Below are 22859 nucleotides of genomic sequence, written 5' to 3'. Positions count from 1 at the left end.
GCTTTATTGTTTTAGTGTTCACTGAGAGTCTCGGTGCCTGAAATTCTACCGTTCAACACTACTATTCATGGGCTATAACGTATATGAAAAAAGCTTGATTACTATAATGTGTAGAAACAGAATATTTTGATCTAATACTATAGATACGTGTCGTTCTGAAGTAAGAGAAGTCTGCTCAAACTGCTGCCCGCCTTGTCATTCCGAATGTTGAGCTGCTGCTGTGACCTGGAGATCGCTTACACCATACACTATGAAGCTATCTCCTAGTCACAGCAGCCGAGCATCCCATTGCACATCTATAATAATAAATGCCCTAAGCAACTTCCGGTTGTAACAACTTCCGTCCAGTTGTAACCGGTGACGTCACCGCACACCTCTTTCCATGTTAACCCTCAACACACACACTCCACTCACCTTTCACCATCTCCACTCACGTCCACTCACTCTTTCACTCCACATACGACCCTTTCTCTCACTCCGTCTCTCATACTCATGCCGTCATCGCCGCTGATCCACGATCCCCGACATCTTCTTCCGCCAGCGCCATCCTGGATCCAGACGTCCTCCACGCCGGCGACATGTTCTTGCGGCGACGCCATTTTGGATCGGCGAAATACCGCGATAGTCAAGATGGCGTCGCCGCAAAAACATGTCGCCGGCGAGGACGACGTCGGGATCCAAAATGGCGTCGGCGGAAGAAGATGTCGGGGATCATGGAGCAGCGGCGATGACGGCGTGAGTATGAGAGACGGAGTGAGAGAAGGGGTAGTATGTGGAGTGAAAGAGTGAGTGGAGATGGTGAAAGGTGAGAGGAGTCTGTGTGTTGAGGGTTAACATGGCAAGAGGTGTGATGCTATCGCATCCTCCCGATGCAATAGCATCGGGCCATAATCTAGTGCTTAATAATCTTGTAGGACAGGTGTAAGCCATTGTAAAAGAAATGCCGGCCATTTTAATGTAGGATAGTGATCTAGAGAAAATAAAAGTATTTTGATTCTTAAAGTTATAGGGAAAATAATTAATAATGATATTTAAAACCAGTCAATTTGGTTTAATGCTTGTCATATGGCTATATTAGATTATAAAAAAAATTAAATATTCAAAGAAATCTTTGTTACCATATTTTGATAGGTAATATGAGCACCATAATGGAGGGGAAGAGAGCCTGATTACAGTGATGTGTCACTTACTGATCTGTGTTTTGCTGTTTCAAGACAACCAGTGCTTTATCAGCAGGAGATTATCAGTACAGGACAACTGGCCTCCAGGTCTAACCATGCCCCCAGCACATATTAGCAGCTGTCACTATGCAATGTACACAAAAAGCTATGGGGTGAGCGAGGTTATATGGCTCAGCAACTGAGCTCTGCAAGATCTGCAGCAAATAAAGCGGTGACTCTGTGATAACTGCCTCGCCCAGTAAACTAAGGGTCTCTGTCCCTATCTTAGGCTACTGTCAGACAGTTACGATACAAAGATCATGTCACTATGGGCCAAAGGGCTTGGGTATTGTGCTTACTACTGTCAGACAGTTGCAATAATATGACATTTTAATTTTAGCTAATAGGGTTGATTACCACTTGCAGAAATCAGGTCAATTTAATTGTTTTTGAAACAATATTGTTTATAGTTACATAAATATTTTACACAAGAATGGCATAACATGGCAATAAAATATATTCTAATATACTATGAGATGTAGTAACATGGCAGTACTATGCATAGAGGTAATATATAGTAAAATGCATTTTTTCATATTTACATCTTGAGATATAGAGTTACTTCTTAAAGTGCGTAAACTTAGTAAAAGTTGCATTGTATTCACTCTAATAGCATTCAAAATGTCAGAAAAGTAGACAATTAAGTACAAATTATTTTAAATTACAACACCCACGCAAAATATTCTTAAACCCACGTCCACATACACGCTGACTATAATTCTTCCTCCATCCCTAAATTGTGTGCCTAGTGTTTATTGCCAGTTCATTTCCTGCTTGATAAAGCATGATGATTTTGAAGCAAACTAAAGTGAAGAAAAACACAGGCTATTCTTGTTCTTTTGCAAATGTACTGTAGTGGTCTTTATCAAAACCTTTCAGATGGAATAGTACATCACCAGTAGAATATAAAAAAATACATCAAGTCTTCTCAAGCAAAATGTCAATATTCAAGAATTTAGAATAAAAATAAAATTGAAGCTATGTGTGTGTGTGATTCCTTTGTGTTAACCTTTTTGCTGTAATTATTGTATTTATCTTAATCGATCATTTTCACAATCACCCAGCATTTAATGGAAACATGCACTTTTATGGGTTGTTGCATCTGAGACAACCACTTAAAGAAGACAGCTGCTCTGGCAGCTGAGGGCAAACTTTGCATGGGTGAAGTGCCATAGAATGGCTCTCTTTTCTGGAACATGGGAAAAGGGATCCCTAGCAGGTTCCCCCTTTTAATGAAGCAAAAATTAGCAGAGGTGTTGAGTTTGTGAGACAATTTGTTGTAAAGATCAGGACATCAATATTATCATCAATATTATATCATAATGATGACAAACAACTCAAGAAATGATGGTGGTGATGGTGGTAGTGATTGTCACCCCCAATCTGGAAACAGTGAGAGTGGGAGAGAGGGAGAAAGTGAGAGAGAGATAGTGAGCGAGAGAGGATATAGGAAAGAGGTAGAGAAGGAGAGAGATGAAGAAAGATAGAGGGAGAGAAGGTATGAGAGAGGAAATGGGAAAGAAGGAGAGAGATGAAGGAAGATGGAGAGAGGGGGTGAGGAGAAGGAAAGAGGAAGACTGAGAGGAATCACTCTAAGCACTCCCAGACTATGGAATGGCATAAAGAAAAAGGAAGGGATAGGCATACCAAAAAGGGGACAAGGAAAAGGAATACACTAGATAAACTTCCAAACAGCAATCTCCTAAATGACTTCTCTTTCCACTGCTCACAGCTCCAAACCAATTCCAAGATATAGCAAGCTATCACTGGCAACTACCTAAGCTAAGAGGTGAGTACTTATACCAGAAGGTAGTGGAGAAAATCAGAACAGCTAAGATAACTCAGGACTGAAAGCTTTAGAAAACAATCAGGAGAGTTTAACCCTTGCAACCAACGAAAAAGGGAAATCTGCATAGCTAACTGGAAAGCAAAGTGGATCCAAATAGTGCAGGCGCACGTGTGCAGCAAAATGCTGCAATCTTCTAGCCCCTGAAATAAAGGTGACTACTCTCTGTCATGGCATCCCTGTGAAAGAGAGAGAGAGAAGTTGCAAATTCAGGGGTTGGGGGTGAGTAAAAACAGAGGGGAAGAAAAACAGAAGGGAAAGGGCAGGGAGAAAGGGAAAAACAAATGACAGTGAAAAAGAAGGAAAGGAGAGAAAGTATTGTGTGGAATCTCTTCACAATAAAGTCTTTATTCTACTAGTAACACACATGAATTTTGTATGTGAAGCAAATGCTAATATGATAATGCATTTTCACCGTGCATTACATTTATTACCCCAAATTCACAAAAACATTTTTTATTGTCCTTAGTATTTGTTAGCCATTAGACATTTTTCATCTTTGCCATGTTTATATTAATTAGATTAAATGCATTTACCAGCCCAGGCTTTTCATTATGTGTAACTTACAGGAGTACACCATTTGCAACAAGTCACTGACTTTCCAAAGGATAGATGATAACTACTAAAAAATTGGGTGTTACATAAAATACTACCATGAAATAAGAATTGCATAAATAATTCAACAGACAATCCCACATATTAAACAAATCAAATTTATAAGCCAGCAGGAGAAAAGTGTTTGGCACCACTGCATCGCCTTTACCTCAAAACGATCATGTGAGGCTGACCACACTAAATCATGAATAACATTAAGCCACCAAAAACACCGCTGCAGGTGCTCAATCCATATGACAAAAAAAATGCAGGCAATCCACAATGACCGAAGAAAATGATGGATGGCACTCACCAATGCGGTTTCAACTTGCTCTATTGAGCGCTGTGTGACTCAGGCACGGGAGACATGTGCAAGGTACGGACTACAGCTGTTTCGCGCCTCAGCGCTTCAACGGGTCCAAATCAAATTTACCAAACTTCAATGGCCACTGGTTAGCTGCAGTCTTAACCATTTTGTCAGTGTTGACATCTGCACTGATGGAATATTGAGGAGCAGTAGCCAATTAATGATGGCCAATTGGTTGCAGCGTTTATGTGACATAACATGCGGCAGGAGACCTGGCGCTGACATCACAGGAATAGTATAAGTATAAGCTTTTCTTATGTTACTCAGGGGACTCAAAATTTTTAGAAAAAGGTTGTCCAAGTAGTGCACAAGCCATTTAAGGGTGATAAAAGGTAATAAAGCACCTTAGATTCACAGTTTTCATCTCCTGTATAAGTGGTTGCTTGTGTGCTTCTGCATAACACCCTAACCCTCGCCTAAAAAACAGACCTATAAATATGGCAACTGGCAATTAGCTACATGATTGAATGAAATGTACAGCATACATTATATTAAATCTTCATTCCATGGACAGAAAGTATGTGTTATTATTTAACCACTGCTACATACTTGTCGAAATTCCGCTGTGAATGGACCCAAATAGGCTACGATGCCGGCACTTAGCAACATGTCTCCAACTATGTTCTGGTATGTATCTTCCAGTTGTATGGCTACACCCCTCCAACGTTGCTTTTCTCCACCAAGTCCGTTAATTAGCTTTTCCGCTCGATTCAGCTTCAACCTTAAATAATTAACATAAATATCTTATGAGAATGGCTATTATGCCATTATTATGAACAATTCTAAAGCAGCGTTGGCATTTTTCTTTAATAGCATTGCCTTGCAAAGGTTGCTACCCAGCTGTTATTCTTGTATGAAAGCCAGTTGACAGAATAATTGACTGGAAATGATTAGATTAGTATTTTTAGAATTTGCAGGTACACGTAGCTTCATTTACATCTTGAATCTGGATCTTTGGTCACAAACAGAGAGCAGTCTGAGAAGTGACTTTATTATGCAGCACTGTATTGTAATACCATCTGACAAAGTCATTAGTTGCATAAGGACCTCGGCTGTGTTTCATGTGCCATCTAATATGGAAAGGATGCACATAGGCAGAGCAAGGCTGATAACTCATTTTTACAGGTTACACATTTACATTATCTAAATGCAATACCACCAGCTACCTTGTGCAATTCATAGCCGAGAAGATAAAAGTGCATAAATCACCCAGATCTGAAACACTAAATCAAAGTAAGAGTCTTTTGATTGTGAAAGCATTTCTCTTATCATTCTCTATTCAATACCATATTAGTAACCTGAATATATCTCATCTCACATTAGATATCAAGTAAATTAGTTAGCTTTGCACCCTACTGCGTCTTTCTGCAACCCAATGTGTTCTCTTCATGACCTACATTTTTATAACTGCATAATTGCCAAATTTCATTGTCCGCTACTATAATTAGTGGCAATGAGCTATGCAGTAAACTAATGCTATACATTATGCAACTAGCAGGTTTCTCCATCTTATTTTCAAGCCATTTTCATCTGTCTCTCTTTTTTTTTTTAATTCCGGTGATATCGGCAGGAAAATAATGGAAATACATGTCTGTTTTTGTCATTTTTTTATCATTACCACAATGGACTACTCTAAAACATTTTAAGATTTGTTACCCTTTCTGTAATAATATTTTTTAACTATTGGACATTCTTTTAAAGGGTCTGGTGGGTAACAGTGATTTGGATTGTTAGCAGCTTTAGTTTTATACAGTATACTTCATTTATTTTCTACCTACTTTTTATTATGTATTTATTTTTCATTTCCTTTATATATTATTCCCACATAAAGTCATAAAAGCCATTTAGTGGGCATTTCAACACTTAAATAATTTTTTTTAACAGATTTCACCTGTAACGGAGGTTGGCATACTAGCCTCAGTTACAGGGAAAATGCAGCTTGGCTGCATAGTAGAGATAACTGGGTCTCCTGGGACCCATCAGCTCCTGTCTCTCCCTCAACCCAGCAATCTAATAACCACTGGCTCAGGAGAAGGAAGAGCCTTTTGCGCTTCCTCTTACTATGATCAGGAAAAAATGTTGATATCACCCACGCTGCTGTAACAATAGTGATCGAGGCAAATAGATGAAGAACGATGGTTATTTATTTCTTATTTCTCAATGCGTTTCGAAGTCAGAATGACTTCTTCCTCAGCTGTACATCTCCTGAGGAAGAAGTCGCTCTGACTTCGAAACGCATTGAGAAATGAGAAATAAATAACCATCGTTCATCATCTATTTGCCTGGATTGTTATTGTTACAGCAGCGCTGGTGATAGCCACGTTTTTTCCATTTATCTGCATTGAACCTGTCAGTGACCTGACCTGTGGATCTGCGGCAGCTGTTAACTCTGATGAGTCATATACTCCTGAACATTGTGAAAATTAGGTGAGCGCAAACTAAAGTTTAAATATACAAAAAAATAAAGGGAACACTTAAACAACAGAATATAACTCCAACTATATCAAACTTCTGTGAAATCAAACTGTCCACTTAAGAAGCAACAGTGATTGACAATCAATTTCACATGCTGTTGTCCAAATGGAATAGACAACAGATGGAAATTATTGGCAATTATCAAGACACCCTCCTTAAAGGAGTGATTCTGCAGGTGAGGACCACAGACCACATGTCAGTACCAATGCTTTCTGGCTGATGTTTGGTCACTTTTGAATGTTGGTTGTGCTTTCACACTCGTGGTAGCATGAGACGGACTCTACAACCCACACAAGTTGCTCAGGTAGTGCAGCTCATCCAGGATGGCACATCAATGCGAGTTGTAGCAAGATTTTTTGCTACGTTTGTCAGCATAGTGTCCAGAGGCTGGAGGCAATATCAGGAGACAGGCCAGTACACCAGGAGATGTGGAGGGGGCCGTAGGAGGGCAACAACCCAGCAGCAGGACCGCTACCTCCACCTTTGTGCAAGGAGGAACAGGAGGATCACTGCCAGAGCTCTGCAAAATGACCTCCAGCAGGCCACAAATGTGCATGTGTCTGCACAAACTGTTAGAAGCAGACTCCATGAGGATGGTCTGAATGCCCGACGTCCACAGATGGGGGTTGTGCTGTGCACTGTTATCCACTCCCATATCCTATATAATCTGTGCCCTGGCTAGCACTCATTGTCAGATGTAGCTTATGCTGCATGGCTGGAGGTTGTTAGTGGTTATTATTGGAGAAGGCATTTGGTAGATTTATCTGTGACTGTTGCTTGGTTCTGAGTGTGTGATAATTCCCTTTCTTCTCCTACTTTGGTTTAACCTCATCCTCCACTCCCCAGTCTTTACCTGTGTTGTTAGTATGTGTATATTTGTATGCTTGGTATTTTTTCGTTTTCCCTGTTTGCATTACCTTGCTAGTCTGGTTGGTGTATTACATAGTTATATGATGTATTACGGTACACTACTCTCCCATATTCTTTATGGTACTACCTCTTCCCTGGGCGGGGGAAGGGTACAGCTGAGGGCGGATTAAGGAGCTAAGGCAAGGCATTGGCTCTGGCATCTTTACCATCATTAGTAATCCAGTGAACAGGGCAAGCTAAGGCACCCCCTAGTGTTAGGGACAGGAAAGGAGCTCATGGTCCTGGGACACCGGGCAACAGAGTCCTAACACATACACTACATTTGGACAACAGGCAATATGCCTTTAATTTTGGTTACAGAAAAGTTTTGCTTACACAAGCAGATAATCGTTTAAATGAATGATGCAATTAACTCGCCACTAGTAAATTATGTCAGGCAATAGTTTATAGGAATTGGTTGCCGCATTGTAACATTGAACATCATGCACTGAAGTGTAGTTGTGTTCAACGATTAAGTCGTTGAATGAGTAATACTATTTAATTTGAATATATAAATTCAAAAATATTGCATGAACATTTCCATTTCTGGCTTAAATAATTTGATACACAATGAACAAATGTCTTTGAACACCATTCAGTCTCTCAACCTAGTCACATAACACTATTGTCATGAGTGATGTGCCACTAACCCCTTTACCACCAAGGGTAGTTTGCACGTTAACTCCCGGGCCAATTTTTACAATTCTGACCACTGTCCTTTTATGAGGTAATAACTCAGGAATGCTTCAACGGATCTAGGCGATTCTGAGAATGTTTTCTTGTGACATATTTTACTTCACTTTAGTGGTAAAATTTCTTCGCTATAACTTGCGTTTATTTATGAAAAAAACGGAAATATGGTGAAAATGTTGCAATTTTCAATCTTTGAATTTTTATGCCATTAAACCAGAGTTATGTGACACAAAATAGTTAATAAATAACATTTCCCACATGTCTACTTTACATCAGCACAATTTTGGAAACAATTTTTTTTGTTAGGAAGTTATAAGGGTTAAAAGTTGACCAGCGATTTCTCATTTTTACAACACCATTTTAATTTTACGGACTACATCACATTTGAAGTCACTTTGAGGGGTCTATATGATAGAAAATACCCAAAAGTGATACCATTCTAAAAACTGCACCCCTCAACATGCTCAAAACCACATTCAAGAAGTTTATTAACCCTTCAGGTGCTTCACAGGAATTTTTTGAATATTTAAAAAAAAAAAATGAACATTTAACTTTTTTTCACAAAAAAAATATTTCAGGTTCAATTTTTTTATTTTACCAAGGGTAAAAGGAGAAATTGGACTCGAAAAGTTATTGTGCAATTTGTCCTGAGTACGCTGATACCTGATATGTGGGGGGGAACCACTGTTTCGGCGCATGGCAGAGCTCAGAAGGGAAGGGGCGCCGTTTGACTTTTTCAATGCAAAATTGGCTGGAATTCTGATCGGACGCCATGTCACGTTTGGAGAGCCCCTGATGTACCTAAACAGTGGAAACCTGCCACAAGTGACCCCATTTTGGAAACTAGACCCCCCAAGGAACTTATCTAGATATATGGTGAGAACTTTGAACCCACAAGGGCTTCACAGAAGTTTATAACGTACAGCGGTACAATTAAAAAATCATATTTTTTCCACAAAAATGATCTTTTCACCCCCAATTTTTATTTTCCCAAGGGTAACAGGACCCTAAAAGTTATTGTGCAATTTGTCCTGAGTATGCTGATACACCATATGTGGGTGTAAACGACTATTTGGGCGCATGGTAGAGCTCAGAAGGGAAGCAGCGCAATTTGACTTTTTTGGCTGGAATTGAGATCGGACACCATGTCGCGTTTGGAAAGCCCCTGATGTACCAAAACAGTGGAAACCCCCCACAAATGACACCATTTTGGAAACTAGACCCCCCAAGGAACTTATCTAGATGTTTGGTGAGAACTTTGAACCCCCAAGGGCTTCACAGAAGTTTATAACGTACAGTCATACAATTATAAAATCATATTTTTTCCACAAAAATGATCTTTTCACCCTCAATTCTTACTTTCCCAAGGGTAGCCGGACCCTAAAAGTTATTGTGCAATTTGTCCTGAGTATGCTGATACACCATATGTGGGTGTAAACGACTATTTGGGCGCATGGTAGAGCTCAGAAGGGAAGCAGCGCAATTTGACTTTTTTGGCTGGAATTGAGATCGGACACCATGTCGCGTTTGGAAAGCCCCTGATGTACCAAAACAGTGGAAACCCCCCACAAATGACACCATTTTGGAAACTAGACCCCCTAAGGAACTTATCTAGATGTTTGGTGAGAACTTTGAACCCCCAAGGGCTTCACAGAAGTTTATAACGTACAGTCATACAATTATAAAATCATATTTTTTCCACAAAAATGATCTTTTCACCCTCAATTCTTACTTTCCCAAGGGTAGCCGGACCCTAAAAGTTATTGTGCAATTTGTCCTGAGTATGCTGATACCCCATATGTGGGGGTAAACCACTATTTGGGTGCATGGTAGAGCTCGGAAGGGAAGCAGTGCCATTTGACTTTTTTTGGCTGGAATTGAGATCGGACACCATGTCGCGTTTGGAAAGTCCCTGATGTACCTAAACAGTGGAATCCCCCCACAAGTGACCCCATTTTGGAAGCTAGACCCCCTAAGGAACTTATCTAGATGTGTGGTGAGCACTTTCAACTCCCCCAAGTGCTTCACAGAAGTTTATAATGCCCGGGCATGAAAATAAAAAAATCGTATTTTTTCCACAAACATGATCATTTCGTCCCCAATTTTTTTATTTTCCCAAGGGTACCAGGAGAAAATGTACCGCAAAAGTTGTTGTCCAATTTGTCCTGAATACCCTGATACCCCATATGTGGGAGAAAACTACTGTACAGGCACACGGCATGGCTCTGAACGGAAGTAGTGACGTTTTGGAATGCAGACTTTGATGGAATGGTCTGTGGGTGTCATGTTGCCTTTGGAGAGCCCCTGATGTACCTAAACAGTGAAAACCCTCCACAAATGACACCATTTTGGAAACTAGACTACCTAAGGAACTTATCTAGGTGTGTGGTGAGCACTTTAAGCTCCCCCAGTGCTTCACAGAAGTTTATAACGCCCGGGCGTGAAAATAAAAAAATCGTATTTTTTCCACAAACATGATCATTTAGTCCCCAATTTTTTTATTTTCCCAAGGGTACCAGGAGAAAATGGACCCTAAAAGTTGTTGCCCAATTTGTCCTGAGTACCCTGATACCCCATATGTGGGAGAAAACTACTGTATCGGCCCACATCGGGGTTCGGAAGGGAAGTAGTGACGTTTTGGAATGCAGACTTTGATGGAATGGTCTGCGGTGTCATGTTGCCTTTGGAGAGCCCCTGATATACCTAAACAGTGGAAAACCCCCACAAATGACACCATTTTGGAAACTAGACCCCCTAAGGAACTTATCTAGATGTGTGGTGAGCACTTTGAACCCCCAAGGGCTTCACAGAAGTTTATAACGCCCGGGCGTGAAAATAAAAAAATCTTATTTTTTTCCCACAAAAATTATATTTTTGCCCCCAATTTTTTATTTTCCTAAGGGCAACAGGAGAAATAGGACTCCCAAACTTGTTTTGCAATTTGTCCTGACTAGGCTGATACCCCATATGTGGGGGTAAAACACTGTTTGTGCGCATGGCAGAGCTTGGAAGGGAAGGAGCACCATTTGACTTTTTCAACGCAGAATTGGCTGGAATTGAGATCAGACGCCATGTTGCGTTTGGAGAGAACCTGATGTGCCCAAACAGTGGAAACCCCCCAATTCTAACTCCAACCCTAACCCCAACACACCCCTAACCCTATTCTCAGCCCTAACCCTAGCCCTAGCCCTAACCCTAGCCCTAGCCCTAGCCCTAACCCTAGCTCTAGCCCTAACCCTAATGGGAAAATGGAAATAAATACATTTTTTAATTTTATTATTTTTCCCTACATAAGGGGGTGATAACGGGGGGTTTGATTTACTATTTATGGCAGTTTTTATTTTTGGCAGCTGTCACACGCTAAAAGACGCTTTTTATTGTAAAAATAGTTTTTGCATCACCACATATCGAGAGCTATAATTTTTCCGTATTTTGACCCACTGAGACATGTGAGGTCTTATTTTTTGCGGGACGAGTTGACGTTTTTATTGGTATCATGTTCGGGCACGTGAAATTTTTTGATCGCTTTTTATTCCGATTTTTGGGACGCAGAATGAACAAAAACCAGCGTTTCATGAATTTCTTTTGGGGGGTGCGTTTACACTGTTCCATGTGCGGTAAAATTGATAAAACGGTTTTATTCTTCGGGTCAGTACGGTTTCAGCGATACCTCATTTAGGTCTTTTATTATGTTTTGTCGCTTTTATGCAATGAAAACAATTTAATATAAAAAATAATTATTTTTGCATCACTTTATTCTGCGAGCTATAACTTTTTTATTTTTTCTGTGATGATGCTGTGTGGTGGCTCGTTTTTTGCGGGACAAGATGACGTTTTCAGCGGTACCATGAATATTTATATGCATCTTTTTGATCGCGCGTTATTGCACTTTTTGTTCGGCGGTATGATAATAAATCATTATTTTTTGCTTTGTTTTTTATTTTTATTTTTTAAGGGGTTCACTGAAGGGGTTAACTAATGGGACAGTTTTATAGGGTGGGTCGTTACGGACGCGGCGATACCAAATATGTGTACTTTTATTGTTTTTTTTTTATTATTTCCAAAAAATGAATTTATTAGGGAATATTTTTTTTTTTAAATTTATTTAGCGATTTTTTTTAAAATTATTTTTATACTTTTTTTAACTTTATTTTAGGCTGGTTTCACACTTGCGTTTTTTTTCGCGGTATTTTAGCGCTAAAAAGCGCATGCGTTTTTTTTCCTATACTTTGCATGGGATGCGCTTATGTGCGCATACACATGCGTTTGTATGCGTTTTTTTGCGGTATGCGCTCGGGCGCACAAAATGCATCCTGTTGCATTTTTTGGGCATCCGACTTGCCTCAAAAAAACGCATGCGCACGCAATGCGTTTTTTTTACAGCAAGACACCCATTATAAGTCTATGGGTGCGCATATGTGCGCATTGGCATGCTTATGTATGCGTTTTTTTGCGCATGCGTTTTTTTTTTACCATTAGTTGGACAATGGAATTTAGGGGTTTGGGTTAGAGTTAGGGTTAGTTAAGGGGGTTTAGGGCTAGGGTTAGGGTTAGCTAGGGTTTAGGGTTAGGGTTAGGGTTAGTATGGTTTGGTTAAGGGTTAGGGTCAGGGTTAGGGTTAGTATGGTTTGGTTAAGGGTTAGGGTCAGGGTCAGGGTTAGGGTTAGGGTCAGGGTTAGGGTTAGGGTCAGGGTCAGGGTAAGGGTTAGGGTTAGGGTTAGGGTCAGGGTTAGGGTTAGGGTTAGTAAAGTCATGGTTTGGGTTAGTGTGAGGGGCCACCTAATGTTGGAAAAAAACGCAAACGCGGTAAAAACGCACTAAAAACGCATACAAACGCATAAAAATGCTGCGTTTTTTTCATGCATGCTCATAAAAATGCTTGAAAAAAACGCAGCATTTGTATGCGTTTTTCCAATGCGTTTTTTTGCGGGAAAAACGCGCTGCAAAAAAAAGCAAGTGTGAAATTAGCCTTAGGTTGTCCCGGGGGGGACATCACTGTCCTGTGACAGATCGCCGATCTGTCACATCACAGATCACTGTGACAGATCAGCAATCTGTCACTGGCAGTGTGCAGGTTTCCTCCTTGCCTGCGCTTTGCAGGCACTGAGGAAGCCAGCTCCCTGCAGGTCCCATCTTGGATCCGTGGACCTGCAGGGAAAGAGCCCCCCGGAGCAGCGCTGCACATTGCGCTGCTGTGGGGGGCTCAGGGAAGCACGGAGGGAGCCCCCTCCCAATGCTTCCCTTTAAACCCCGGTACACCATGATCGTGTTTGATCGCGGTGTGCAAGGGGTTTACGTGTCGGGGCGGTCCGTGACCACCCCTGACACATTGTGCCGGGTGTCAGCTGTGATAATCAGCTGACACCCGGCCGCGAACAGCAGCGCTCACCACGTGGGCGCCGCTGATTGCGCTAGATGTACTATCCCATCCATGGGCATAGGGGCCTGGTCCCATGGACGGGATAGTACGTCTGATGTCAGAAAGGGGTTAAACACTATGATTTTTTTTGTCAACGATATGATGTGTTAATGTGCTTAGAAGAAGCAGTCAAGTATTATTATGCTTACACAGCACCATCATATTCCTCAGTAGAGTTGAGCGACTTTTGTTTTTTTAGGGTCGAGTTTCGTTTCGTGAAACCCGACTTTTCCAAAAGTCGGGTCGAGCAAGATCGGCCGATTATAGGGAAAAGTCGGGGTCGTCCCGAAACACGAAACCCAATGTAAGTCAATGGGGAATAAAAGTCGGCAGTGAGAGGAGGACAGGAAACACACCTACAGTGCCCATTTGAATGCCAAAACCATCAATTCTTCTTACTTAAGCTTGTCAACCTTAATTAACTTCATAATACAAGTTACGCACTGAAAAATGGGGGTTATTTGGCTAAAGTTGTGGGGGGGTAGGGCTGGCTCCAGGTTTTCATGTGCCCTGGGCGAAAGAGCGCCCCTTTAACACATACCACAACTCATCATGCTCCGATACGGCAGAGAAATAGCGGTATAGTACAATGAAAAATACTTCACTTTTTACATCTCATGACTAGTGTTGAGCGATACCGTCCGATACTTAAAAGTATCGCATCGGATGGTATCGGCCGATCTAAAAAAAATATCGGGTATCGCCGATTCCGATACCGGAAGTCCCATTCAAGTCTATGGGACTTCCGGTATCGGAATAAGAAAAACCCTATTTTTGCCTTGTACAGCCTCTCTGGGGTCTGTACAGGCCTTTCGGGGGGCTGTGCTGGCCTGCCAGGGGGTCTGTGCAGGCTCCGGTGGTCTGTGCAGGCCTGCCGGTGGTCTGTGCAGGCTCCGGTGGTCTGTGCAGGCCCGCCGGGGGGCTGTGCCGGCCTGCCGGTGGTCTGTACAGGCTCCGGGGGTCTGTGCCGGCCTGCCGGGGAGCTGTGCCGGCCTGCCGGGGGGGCTGTGCCGGCCTGCCGGTGGTCTGTGCAGGCTCCGGTGGTCTGTGCCGGCCTGCCGGGGGGCTGTGCAGGCTCCGGGGGTCTGTGCCGGCCTGCCGGGGAGCTATGCCGGCCTGCCGGGGAGCTGTGCAGGCTCCGGTGGTCTGTGCCGGCCTGCCGGGGGGCCGTGCCGGCCTGCCGGTGGGCTGTGCAGGCTCCGGGGGTCTGTGCAGGCATCGTCCGATGGGACTACAAGTCCCATCGGGCGATGCCTGCTACCATAACAGTGATTGACACATTAGCCAATGATGGGACAGTAGTGGTCCCATCATCCGGCTAATGTGTTGAATGTAAAAAAAAAAAAAAAAAAAAAAAAATTTACATGCTACATACATACAACATGCATACTACATATATACTACATGTAACATACATACTACATGCATGCTACATACATATATACTACATGCATGCAACTTACATACAACATATATACTACATGCATGCAACATGCATACTACATATACTACATGTAAGGCTGGTTTCACATTTGCGTTTTTTAGCGCTGGAAAAAAACGCATACGTGCGCATGCGATTTTTCCCCTATATTTAACATGGGTGCGCATACATGCGCGCTTGTAAGCGCATGTATGCGATTTTCATGCGCTGCGTTTTTTTGGGGTGTGCGTTGGTATTTTCCAGACGCTGCATGTTGCATTTTTTGGCCCTGGAAAAAAGCGCATGCGCACGTATGCGCACGTTTTGCGCTAAAAATGGCCATTATAGCCTATGGATGCGCATACGTGCGCACTGGCATGCGCAGGTATGCGATTTTTTAGCGCTGCGTTTTTTGGGTGGTGTCCACTTTTTATCCTAGTTAGAATCTTCTAAAGTCAAAAAAAAAAAGTCTATATAAAGGAGGTGCCTGCCAAAACTCTGCCACTACTACATTGAGAGATTGAAGAGCAGACAGTCAACCAAGAACCCATTATATCAGCGAAGAATGTGAGTATATTACATTATATGCCTGTCCTTTTAAATTATGTATGTACTAATGATTTTTATTATTTTTACATGCAGTATGTCTTCAGAATCCGAGTATTCCCCATCGCGGCAGGAATTGGCGCAAGCAGACCGTGAGGTGATTATTTTCGTGCATCTGGTAAGTATATCTGCTGCTTCTCCAAATCTCTTACGTTTTTTTCAACTTTCAGACATCGTCATCATCATCTGCGGACGGCACTAGTGAGGGCGAAGAGCAGGAGCAGCGAAGCCAAGTCCCGGTGGTGATACGGAATGTAAGTATCAAATGATTTGTAATGTTCTTTATTTTTTATCTTCTATTTTTACTCATTTTTTGTTTCTTTTTTTGTAACTTTTTATTCAATTTAAATTTGATTACTCTAATGAATGTGTTTTGTCTAGGTTCCACAACGGGATGAAGACGTCTACCTGGATAATGAGCAGCTCATCAGCCTGGTCCAGGAGCGTTCGCCGTTGTGGGACAGCCGTGACCGGCTGTACAAGGACAATGTGGTGACCCGGCGGCTATGGAATGAGGTGGCCGCAGCGTTGATGGATGGCTGGGACAGCGCCACAGCATCCTCCAAAAAGGCGTTTAGTGAGTATTTCCCTGCTCTGTATTGTGCCGCAGTGACTGTTGTCCTTGACGGCACTGTTGGGTTTCGTGCTAGGCGTATTCTAGCAGGAAACCCAACAGTGTCATCGGTGTCTACAGTGACTGCTTTGAGTATTGTATTGCTACATTGTGCCGCAGTGACTGTTGTCCTTGACGGCACTGTTGGGTTTCGTGCTAGGCGTATTCTAGCAGGAAACCCAACAGTGTCATCGGTGTCTACAGTGACTGCTTTGAGTATTGTATTGCTACATTGTGCCGCAGTGACTGTTGTCCTTGACGGCACTGTTGGGTTTCGTGCTAGGCGTATTCTAGCAGGAAACCCAACAGTGTCATCGGGGTCTACAGTGACTGCTTTGAGTATTGTATTGCTAGATTGTGCCGCAGTGACTGTTGTCCTTGACGGCACTGTTGGGTTTCGTGCTAGGCGTATTCTAGCAGGAAACCCAACAGTGTCATCGGGGTCTACAGTGACTGCTTTGAGTATTGTATTGCTAGATTGTGCCGCAGTGACTGTTGTCCTTGACGGCACTGTTGGGTTTCGTGCTAGGCGTATTCTAGCAGGAAACCCAACAGTGTCATCGGGGTCTACAGTGACTGCTTTGAGTATTGTATTGCTAGATTGTGCCGCAGTGACTGTTGTCCTTGACGGCACTGTTGGGTTTCGTGCTAGGCGTATTCTAGCAGGAAACCCAACAGTGTCATCGGGGTCTACAGTGACTGCTTTGAGTATTGTATTGCTACATTGTGCCGCAGTGACTGTTGTCCTTGACGGCACTGTTGGGTTTCGTGCTAGGCGTATTCTAGCAGGAAACCCAACAGTGTCATCGGGGTCTACAGTGACTGCTTTGAGTATTGTATTGCTACATTGTGCCGCAGTGACTGTTGTCCTTGACGGCACTGTTGGGTTTCGTGCTAGGCATATTCTAGCAGGAAACCCAACAGTGTCATCGGTGTCTACAGTGACTGCTTTGAGTATTGTATTGCTACATTGTGCCGCAGTGACTGTTGTCCTTGACGGCACTGTTGGGTTTCGTGCTTGGCGTATTCTAGCAGGAAACCCAACAGTGTCATCGGGGTCTACAGTGACTGCTTTGAGTATTGTATTGCTACATTGTGCCGCAGTGACTGTTGTCCTTGACGGCACTGTTTTTTTTTATCAACAGTGGACAAAGTCCGAACACGTTGGCGTTCGATCAAGGACCGCTTCAACAGTGATGTTCGTGCTGAGGGCCAGGTTCGCAGTGGATCTGCGTCAAGGACCAGAACTAGATACCGTCACTATCACGCGTTGCAGTTCCTAAGACCGGTCCTTGCCACAAGATCGTAAGTATTATACATTTTGGGTTTTTATTTTTATTAATCTGTGTTTTTCTAATCCACAGCTGATGCTTCTTGTAAAGGCATGGTAGTAATGATTTTCCTTTCTTCCACAGCACCTGGAGCAGCACCCTGCAACCTGGCCCTGGAGCGGTCCTTCCTCGGACGTCCTCTGACCCGTCCCAGCCATCCGACAGCCAGGAAGCACCTTGCAGGTCAGCCACACACACAGCTGGTGACCAGGAAGCTGGGCCATCAGGTGTTCCCCTGTCCCAGGTCTCTGCCACTGGTTATGCGGGCACTACCCGCCAGCGGCAGAGGGCCTTGGACAGGAATGTCTTGCCCGAGTTTATGCATTTGAGCGAGACATTTAATTCCAGCCTCAAGTCACTGTCCGACAGAGTTGAAAGCGGTTTTGCACTAATGGAACGTGGTTTTAACCACTTTGAACACCGCTTCAATTCTGTAGAACAGCGCCTTGACCGTCTGGAGGCCGACCTCAACAGACCAGCACACCATTTTTTTAGTAAGATTGAAAAGGGCATGGCGGAACACCTTAGTCCTGATCAACAGCTGAATGTGCTGCAGGCCTGCAACAATGCTTTCTTGCAGGCTATGCAGCATAATCGGTACGGTCAGCAGTCAGTGGTGTCCTTTCCACCTGTGCCACCATTGACTCGCTTCACCTCACTACCGACTTGTGCTGCATACCACTGCACGGACACCTCTCTTCAAAGCCAGGACACCCACCGTTACACCACCACAAGTCTGAGTGCAGCTGGTCACTTCACCGACACCACCATGGCAAGCGCTGCTCCTGTCTGGAGCACCATCGCCAATCCCATGCATGCGTGGAGCTCAGCCACCACTAGGCAAACGTGGAACAGCCCTGCCGCTACAACAACATGTAGTAGCCCTGCCACCACCACTCTGCAAACCTGGGCCATCACTGCCGCCACCAGTCCTCCTGCAAGGACGAGCACTGACAACGAAGAGCAGCATCAGCCACCTCAGCAGCAGCAGCCAACTCAGCAGCAGCCGCCACCTCAGCAGCAGCCGCCACCTCAGCAGCAGCAGCCACCTCAGCAGCAGCCGCCACCTCAGCAGCAGCAGCAACCACCTCAGCAGCAGCAGCCACCTCAGCAGCAGCCGCCACCTCAGCAGCAGCCGCCACCTCAGCAGCAGCCGCCACCTCTGCAGCAGCAGCCGCCACCTCAGCAGCAGCAGCCATACCAGCAGACGGGGGACCTACATTCCATATTTGCCCCTACTTCAAGGCGAAATCAATCAAGGCGGGCATTGGGCCAAAGTCGGTCCAGGCACACAAGCCTACGGCGACATGCCATTACAACTAATGTAAATGAACAGATTTCCTCTCCTACAAGTGTTCCAAGTTTAATTCCCTTAACTGGACTACCTTCCCCCACAAGTTTTGTTGCCCCTTCCCCTCAAACACCGTCTTCAACTGCAAGTGTTGCATATTCCCTGCACACCCCCAAATTGAAACCATCTGCCCCCAAACGCCGTAAAAAATAATTTTTATTTTTTTTTTTGTGATAAAAAATAAATTTACATTTGTGGTTCACCATTAATAAGTTTCATTAATGTTGTTTGCGCCGCTCACACACACTGATGGGTAAATACATGTTAAAAACCAACCCAAGGGCTAGTATAGTCATATGTGAAATAACATGGACTAGTATAGTCATTCCAAGGCCTAGTGTAATAACTCTAGTTTTACCAAATAGAATCTGGTTTCATGAAAAACAAACTGTTGAAACTATAAGTTTCTTTCTAGTTTCACCAGTTTGTTTTTTGTGAAACAAGATGCTAGTTGTTAAAAATCGAGTTATTACAGTAGGCCTTGGTATGACTATACTAGGCCGTGGTATTTCACATATTACTATACTACTAGCCCCAAGGCCTACTATACTCATATTTGAAATACCACGGCCTAGTATAGTCATTCCAAGGCCTAGTGTAATAACTTGTAATGGAGCAGATTACATGAGCAGATTACATTCATCCACTCAATGCTGACTTGTATTCCCCATGGACTTTCATTGGGGTTGGGTTTTGAGGGTTGTGTTTTGAGAAAATCACATACTTTGTTTTAAACTAGTTGCACAATTTTCTCTTAAATGGTTTCCTGATTCATGGCCTGCAGCTTTGCTCATTCCAATATATTTCACGCAGACTAGCAATGCTGCATTTTAACTCGTATGTGTATTTACCTGCCCAGGTGTGTGAACATAACAAAATTCAGTTATACATGGGAAGTTTTTTAATTAATTGGAGTTTAAAAAATATAGTGCACTCAGTAATGGTATCAAATAAGGATTTTTATTACCATAAACAACAACATTACACCATTTCATCTTGCCAGTGCACCCGTCCTACATCAGAAATAAAGTAGGCCGCAAATTTGTCCCTCATTTGGCCAACTTCAACGGATGACCTGAGAGTGTGCTGAGTGAATTCAGGCAATGGGTTAGGAGCATCATCGTCCAGTTCAAAGGTCGGGTGCTCTTTAGCCATCACAAAGTTATGTAGAACCACACAGGCCTTCACCACCTCATCGACTGTTTCAAGTTTAAGATTAATGGCCGTGCCCAGAATTCGCCATCTGGAAACAAGAATCCCAAAAGCACACTCGACAGTTCTTCTGGCCCTGGTCAGCCTGTAATTAAAAATTTTTTTGGTGTGGTCCAAGTCCCGGCTGGAGTAGGGTTTCAGTAAGTTTCCGCACATTTGAAAAGCCTCATCGCCAACCATTACAAAGGGCAGTGGCGGAGCTTCGGTGTGAGGAAGAGGCCGTGGCATAGGGAAATTAAATTGGTTGCCATACAACCTCCGGCCCATGTCTGAGTTTTTAAAAGCCTGCGAGTCATTACCACGGCCAAATGCTCCAATGTCCACTGCTACAAACATACATCCGGCATCCGCAATCGCAATGAGTACTATTGAAAAGTACTTTTTGTAATTATAGTACTCAGATCCCGTTCTTTGGGGTTTGATGATCCGTATGTGTTTCCCATCAACAGCTCCCAAACAGTTGGGAAAATTGCATACTGTCCAGAATTTGTCAGCAATTTCCATCCACTTTTCAGCGGTGGGCAGGGGCATAAATTCTGGGCAAAGAACATTCCAGAGAGCCCGGCAGGTGTCAGCAACAATTCCAGACAAGGTAGAGATTCCAATACGGTACTGGAAGTGTAGTGAGGATAGGGTTTCTCCAGTCGCCAGGAATCTGTGAACAGACAAAGAAGTAAAATTAATATTTATGTATATTATTTTTAAAAACTATAAAAAAAAATATTAGTACATTCACGAAAACTAATTACCCAAGGTTTTGAATACTAAATTTACAAAAAAAAACATCAGACCACACCCCTTTGTTTTTAAAACATACCGTAATGTCACCAGTAGCCGTTCCTCAGGAGGAATCGCACGACGGAGCTGTGTGTCCTGTCTCCGGATGGATTGTTGGACACGAGCAAGCAAATCCATGAAACTTTCGTGGGACATCCGGATATAATCAGTAAATTTCTCCGGGTTTGCACGTAGCTCGCTGTAGAGGGTGTGGTATGCCCCACGGCTCTCCCGGAGTTCAACAATCGGATGTATCCACATACGCCGCCGTCTTCGCTGCCTCTCTCTCTTCCTTTGTTCATGGCAAGCAACTGCATACGCCTGAGCCATCGCGATGTCCAAATCCAAGTTGAAGTGAAAACTCTTCCAGCGCAGATCCATGGTCACGAGAAGAATCAAGCAAATGTGAAGAATACTGTAGACAGGGTCTATATATATTAACATACCACACCCACAATGAAGTCCCATTGGTCTTGTGTGTTGTTGAATGGTTGTTTTTTCTTTTTTGTGGGGTTTTTCAAAAATCTGTAAAAAAACGCAAACGCACAAAAAACGCATACAAACGCGCAAAAACGCTGCGTTTTTTTCCTGCATGCGCATTAAAATGCTGGAAAAAAACGCAGCGTTTGTATGCATTTGTATGCGTTTTTTTAATGCGTTTTTTTGCGGGAAAAACGCGCTGCAAAAAAAAGCAAGTGTGAAACTAGCCTTACATACATACTACATATATACTACATGCTACATACATAATACATGTATACTACATGCATGCAACATACATACAACATATATACTACATGTAACATACATATTACAGATATACTACATGCATGCAACATACATAATACATATATACTACATGCATGCAACATACATACAACATATATACTACATGCATAATAATCTTTATTTTTATATAGCGCTAACATATTCCGCAGCGCTTTACAGATTTGCACACATTTTTCATCACTGTCCCCGATGGGGCTCACAATCTAAATTCCCTATCAGTATGTCTTTGGAGTGTGGGAGGAAACGCACGCAAACACGGGGAGAACATACAAACTCCTTGCAGATGTTGTCCTTAGTGGGATTTGAACCCAGGACCCCAGCGCTGCAAGGCTGCAGCGCTAACCACTGAGCCATACTACATATATACTATATATACTACATGTAACATACATACTGCATACACTCACTGGCCACTTTATTAGGTACACCATGCTAGTAAGGGGTTGGACCCCCTTTTGCCTTCAGAACTGCCTCAATTCTTCGTGGCAGAGATTCAACAAGGTGCTGGAAGCATTCCTCAGAGATTTTGGACCATATTGACATGATGGCATCACACAGTTGGCGCAGATTTGTCGGCTGCACATCCCTGATGCGAATCTCCCGTTCCACCACATCCCAAAGATGCTCTATTGGATTGAGATCTGGTGACTGAGGAGGCCATTTGAGTACAGTAAACTCATTGTCATGTTCAAGAAACCAATCTGAGATGATTCGAGCTTTATGACATGGCGCATTATCCTGCTGAAAGTAGCCATCAGATGTTGGGTACATTGTGGTCATAAAGGGATGGACATGGTCAGCAACAATACTCAGGTAGGCTGTGGCGTTGCAACGATGCTCAATTGGTACCAAGGGGCCCAAAGAGTGCCCAGAAAAAATTCCCCACACCATGACACCACCACCACCAGCCTGAACCGTTGATACAAGGCAGGATGGATCCATGCTTTCATGTTGTTTACGCCAAATTCTGACCCTACCATCCGAATGTCGCAGCAGAAATCGAGACTCATCAGACCAGGCAACGTTTTTCCAATCTTCTACTGTCCAATTTCGATGAGCTTGTGCAAATTGTAGCCTCAGTTTCCTGTTCTTAGCTGAGAGGAGTGGTACCCAGTGTGGTCTTCTGCTGCTGTAGCCCATCTGCCTCAAAGTTCGACGCACTGTGCGTTCAGAGATGCTCTTCTGCCTACCTTGGTTGTAACGGGTGGCAATTTGAGTCACTGTTGCCTTTCTATCA

General features: G+C 43.2%; 2 protein-coding genes across 2 annotated transcripts in view; one reads left to right on the top strand and one right to left on the bottom strand.

The window, feature by feature from the left end:
- The window catches only part of LOC141060642 (dynein axonemal heavy chain 3-like), a 2648786-nt gene that overhangs the window by 369878 nt on the left and 2256049 nt on the right, over positions 1 to 22859 (bottom strand). The window contains exon 64 of the mRNA XM_073556958.1: positions 4577 to 4748. Coding sequence (XP_073413059.1) covers positions 4577 to 4748 — 172 coding nt within the window. The remainder of the gene's footprint in view (positions 1 to 4576; positions 4749 to 22859) is intronic.
- Positions 17319 to 19056, top strand: LOC141060633 (uncharacterized). The gene is made up of 2 exons (XM_073556947.1): positions 17319 to 17467; positions 17578 to 19056. Exon 2 carries the CDS (start codon positions 17813 to 17815, stop codon positions 18995 to 18997), a length of 1185 nt encoding a protein of 394 aa, XP_073413048.1. The 5' UTR covers positions 17319 to 17467; positions 17578 to 17812; the 3' UTR covers positions 18998 to 19056.

This window comes from Dendrobates tinctorius, unplaced genomic scaffold, assembly GCF_039654945.1.
Source record: "Dendrobates tinctorius isolate UK_male_01 unplaced genomic scaffold, ASM3965494v1 ptg000241l, whole genome shotgun sequence".
In the NCBI taxonomy this organism is placed as follows: domain Eukaryota; kingdom Metazoa; phylum Chordata; class Amphibia; order Anura; family Dendrobatidae; genus Dendrobates; species Dendrobates tinctorius.
This window is presented reverse-complemented; position numbering and strand designations above follow the sequence as displayed.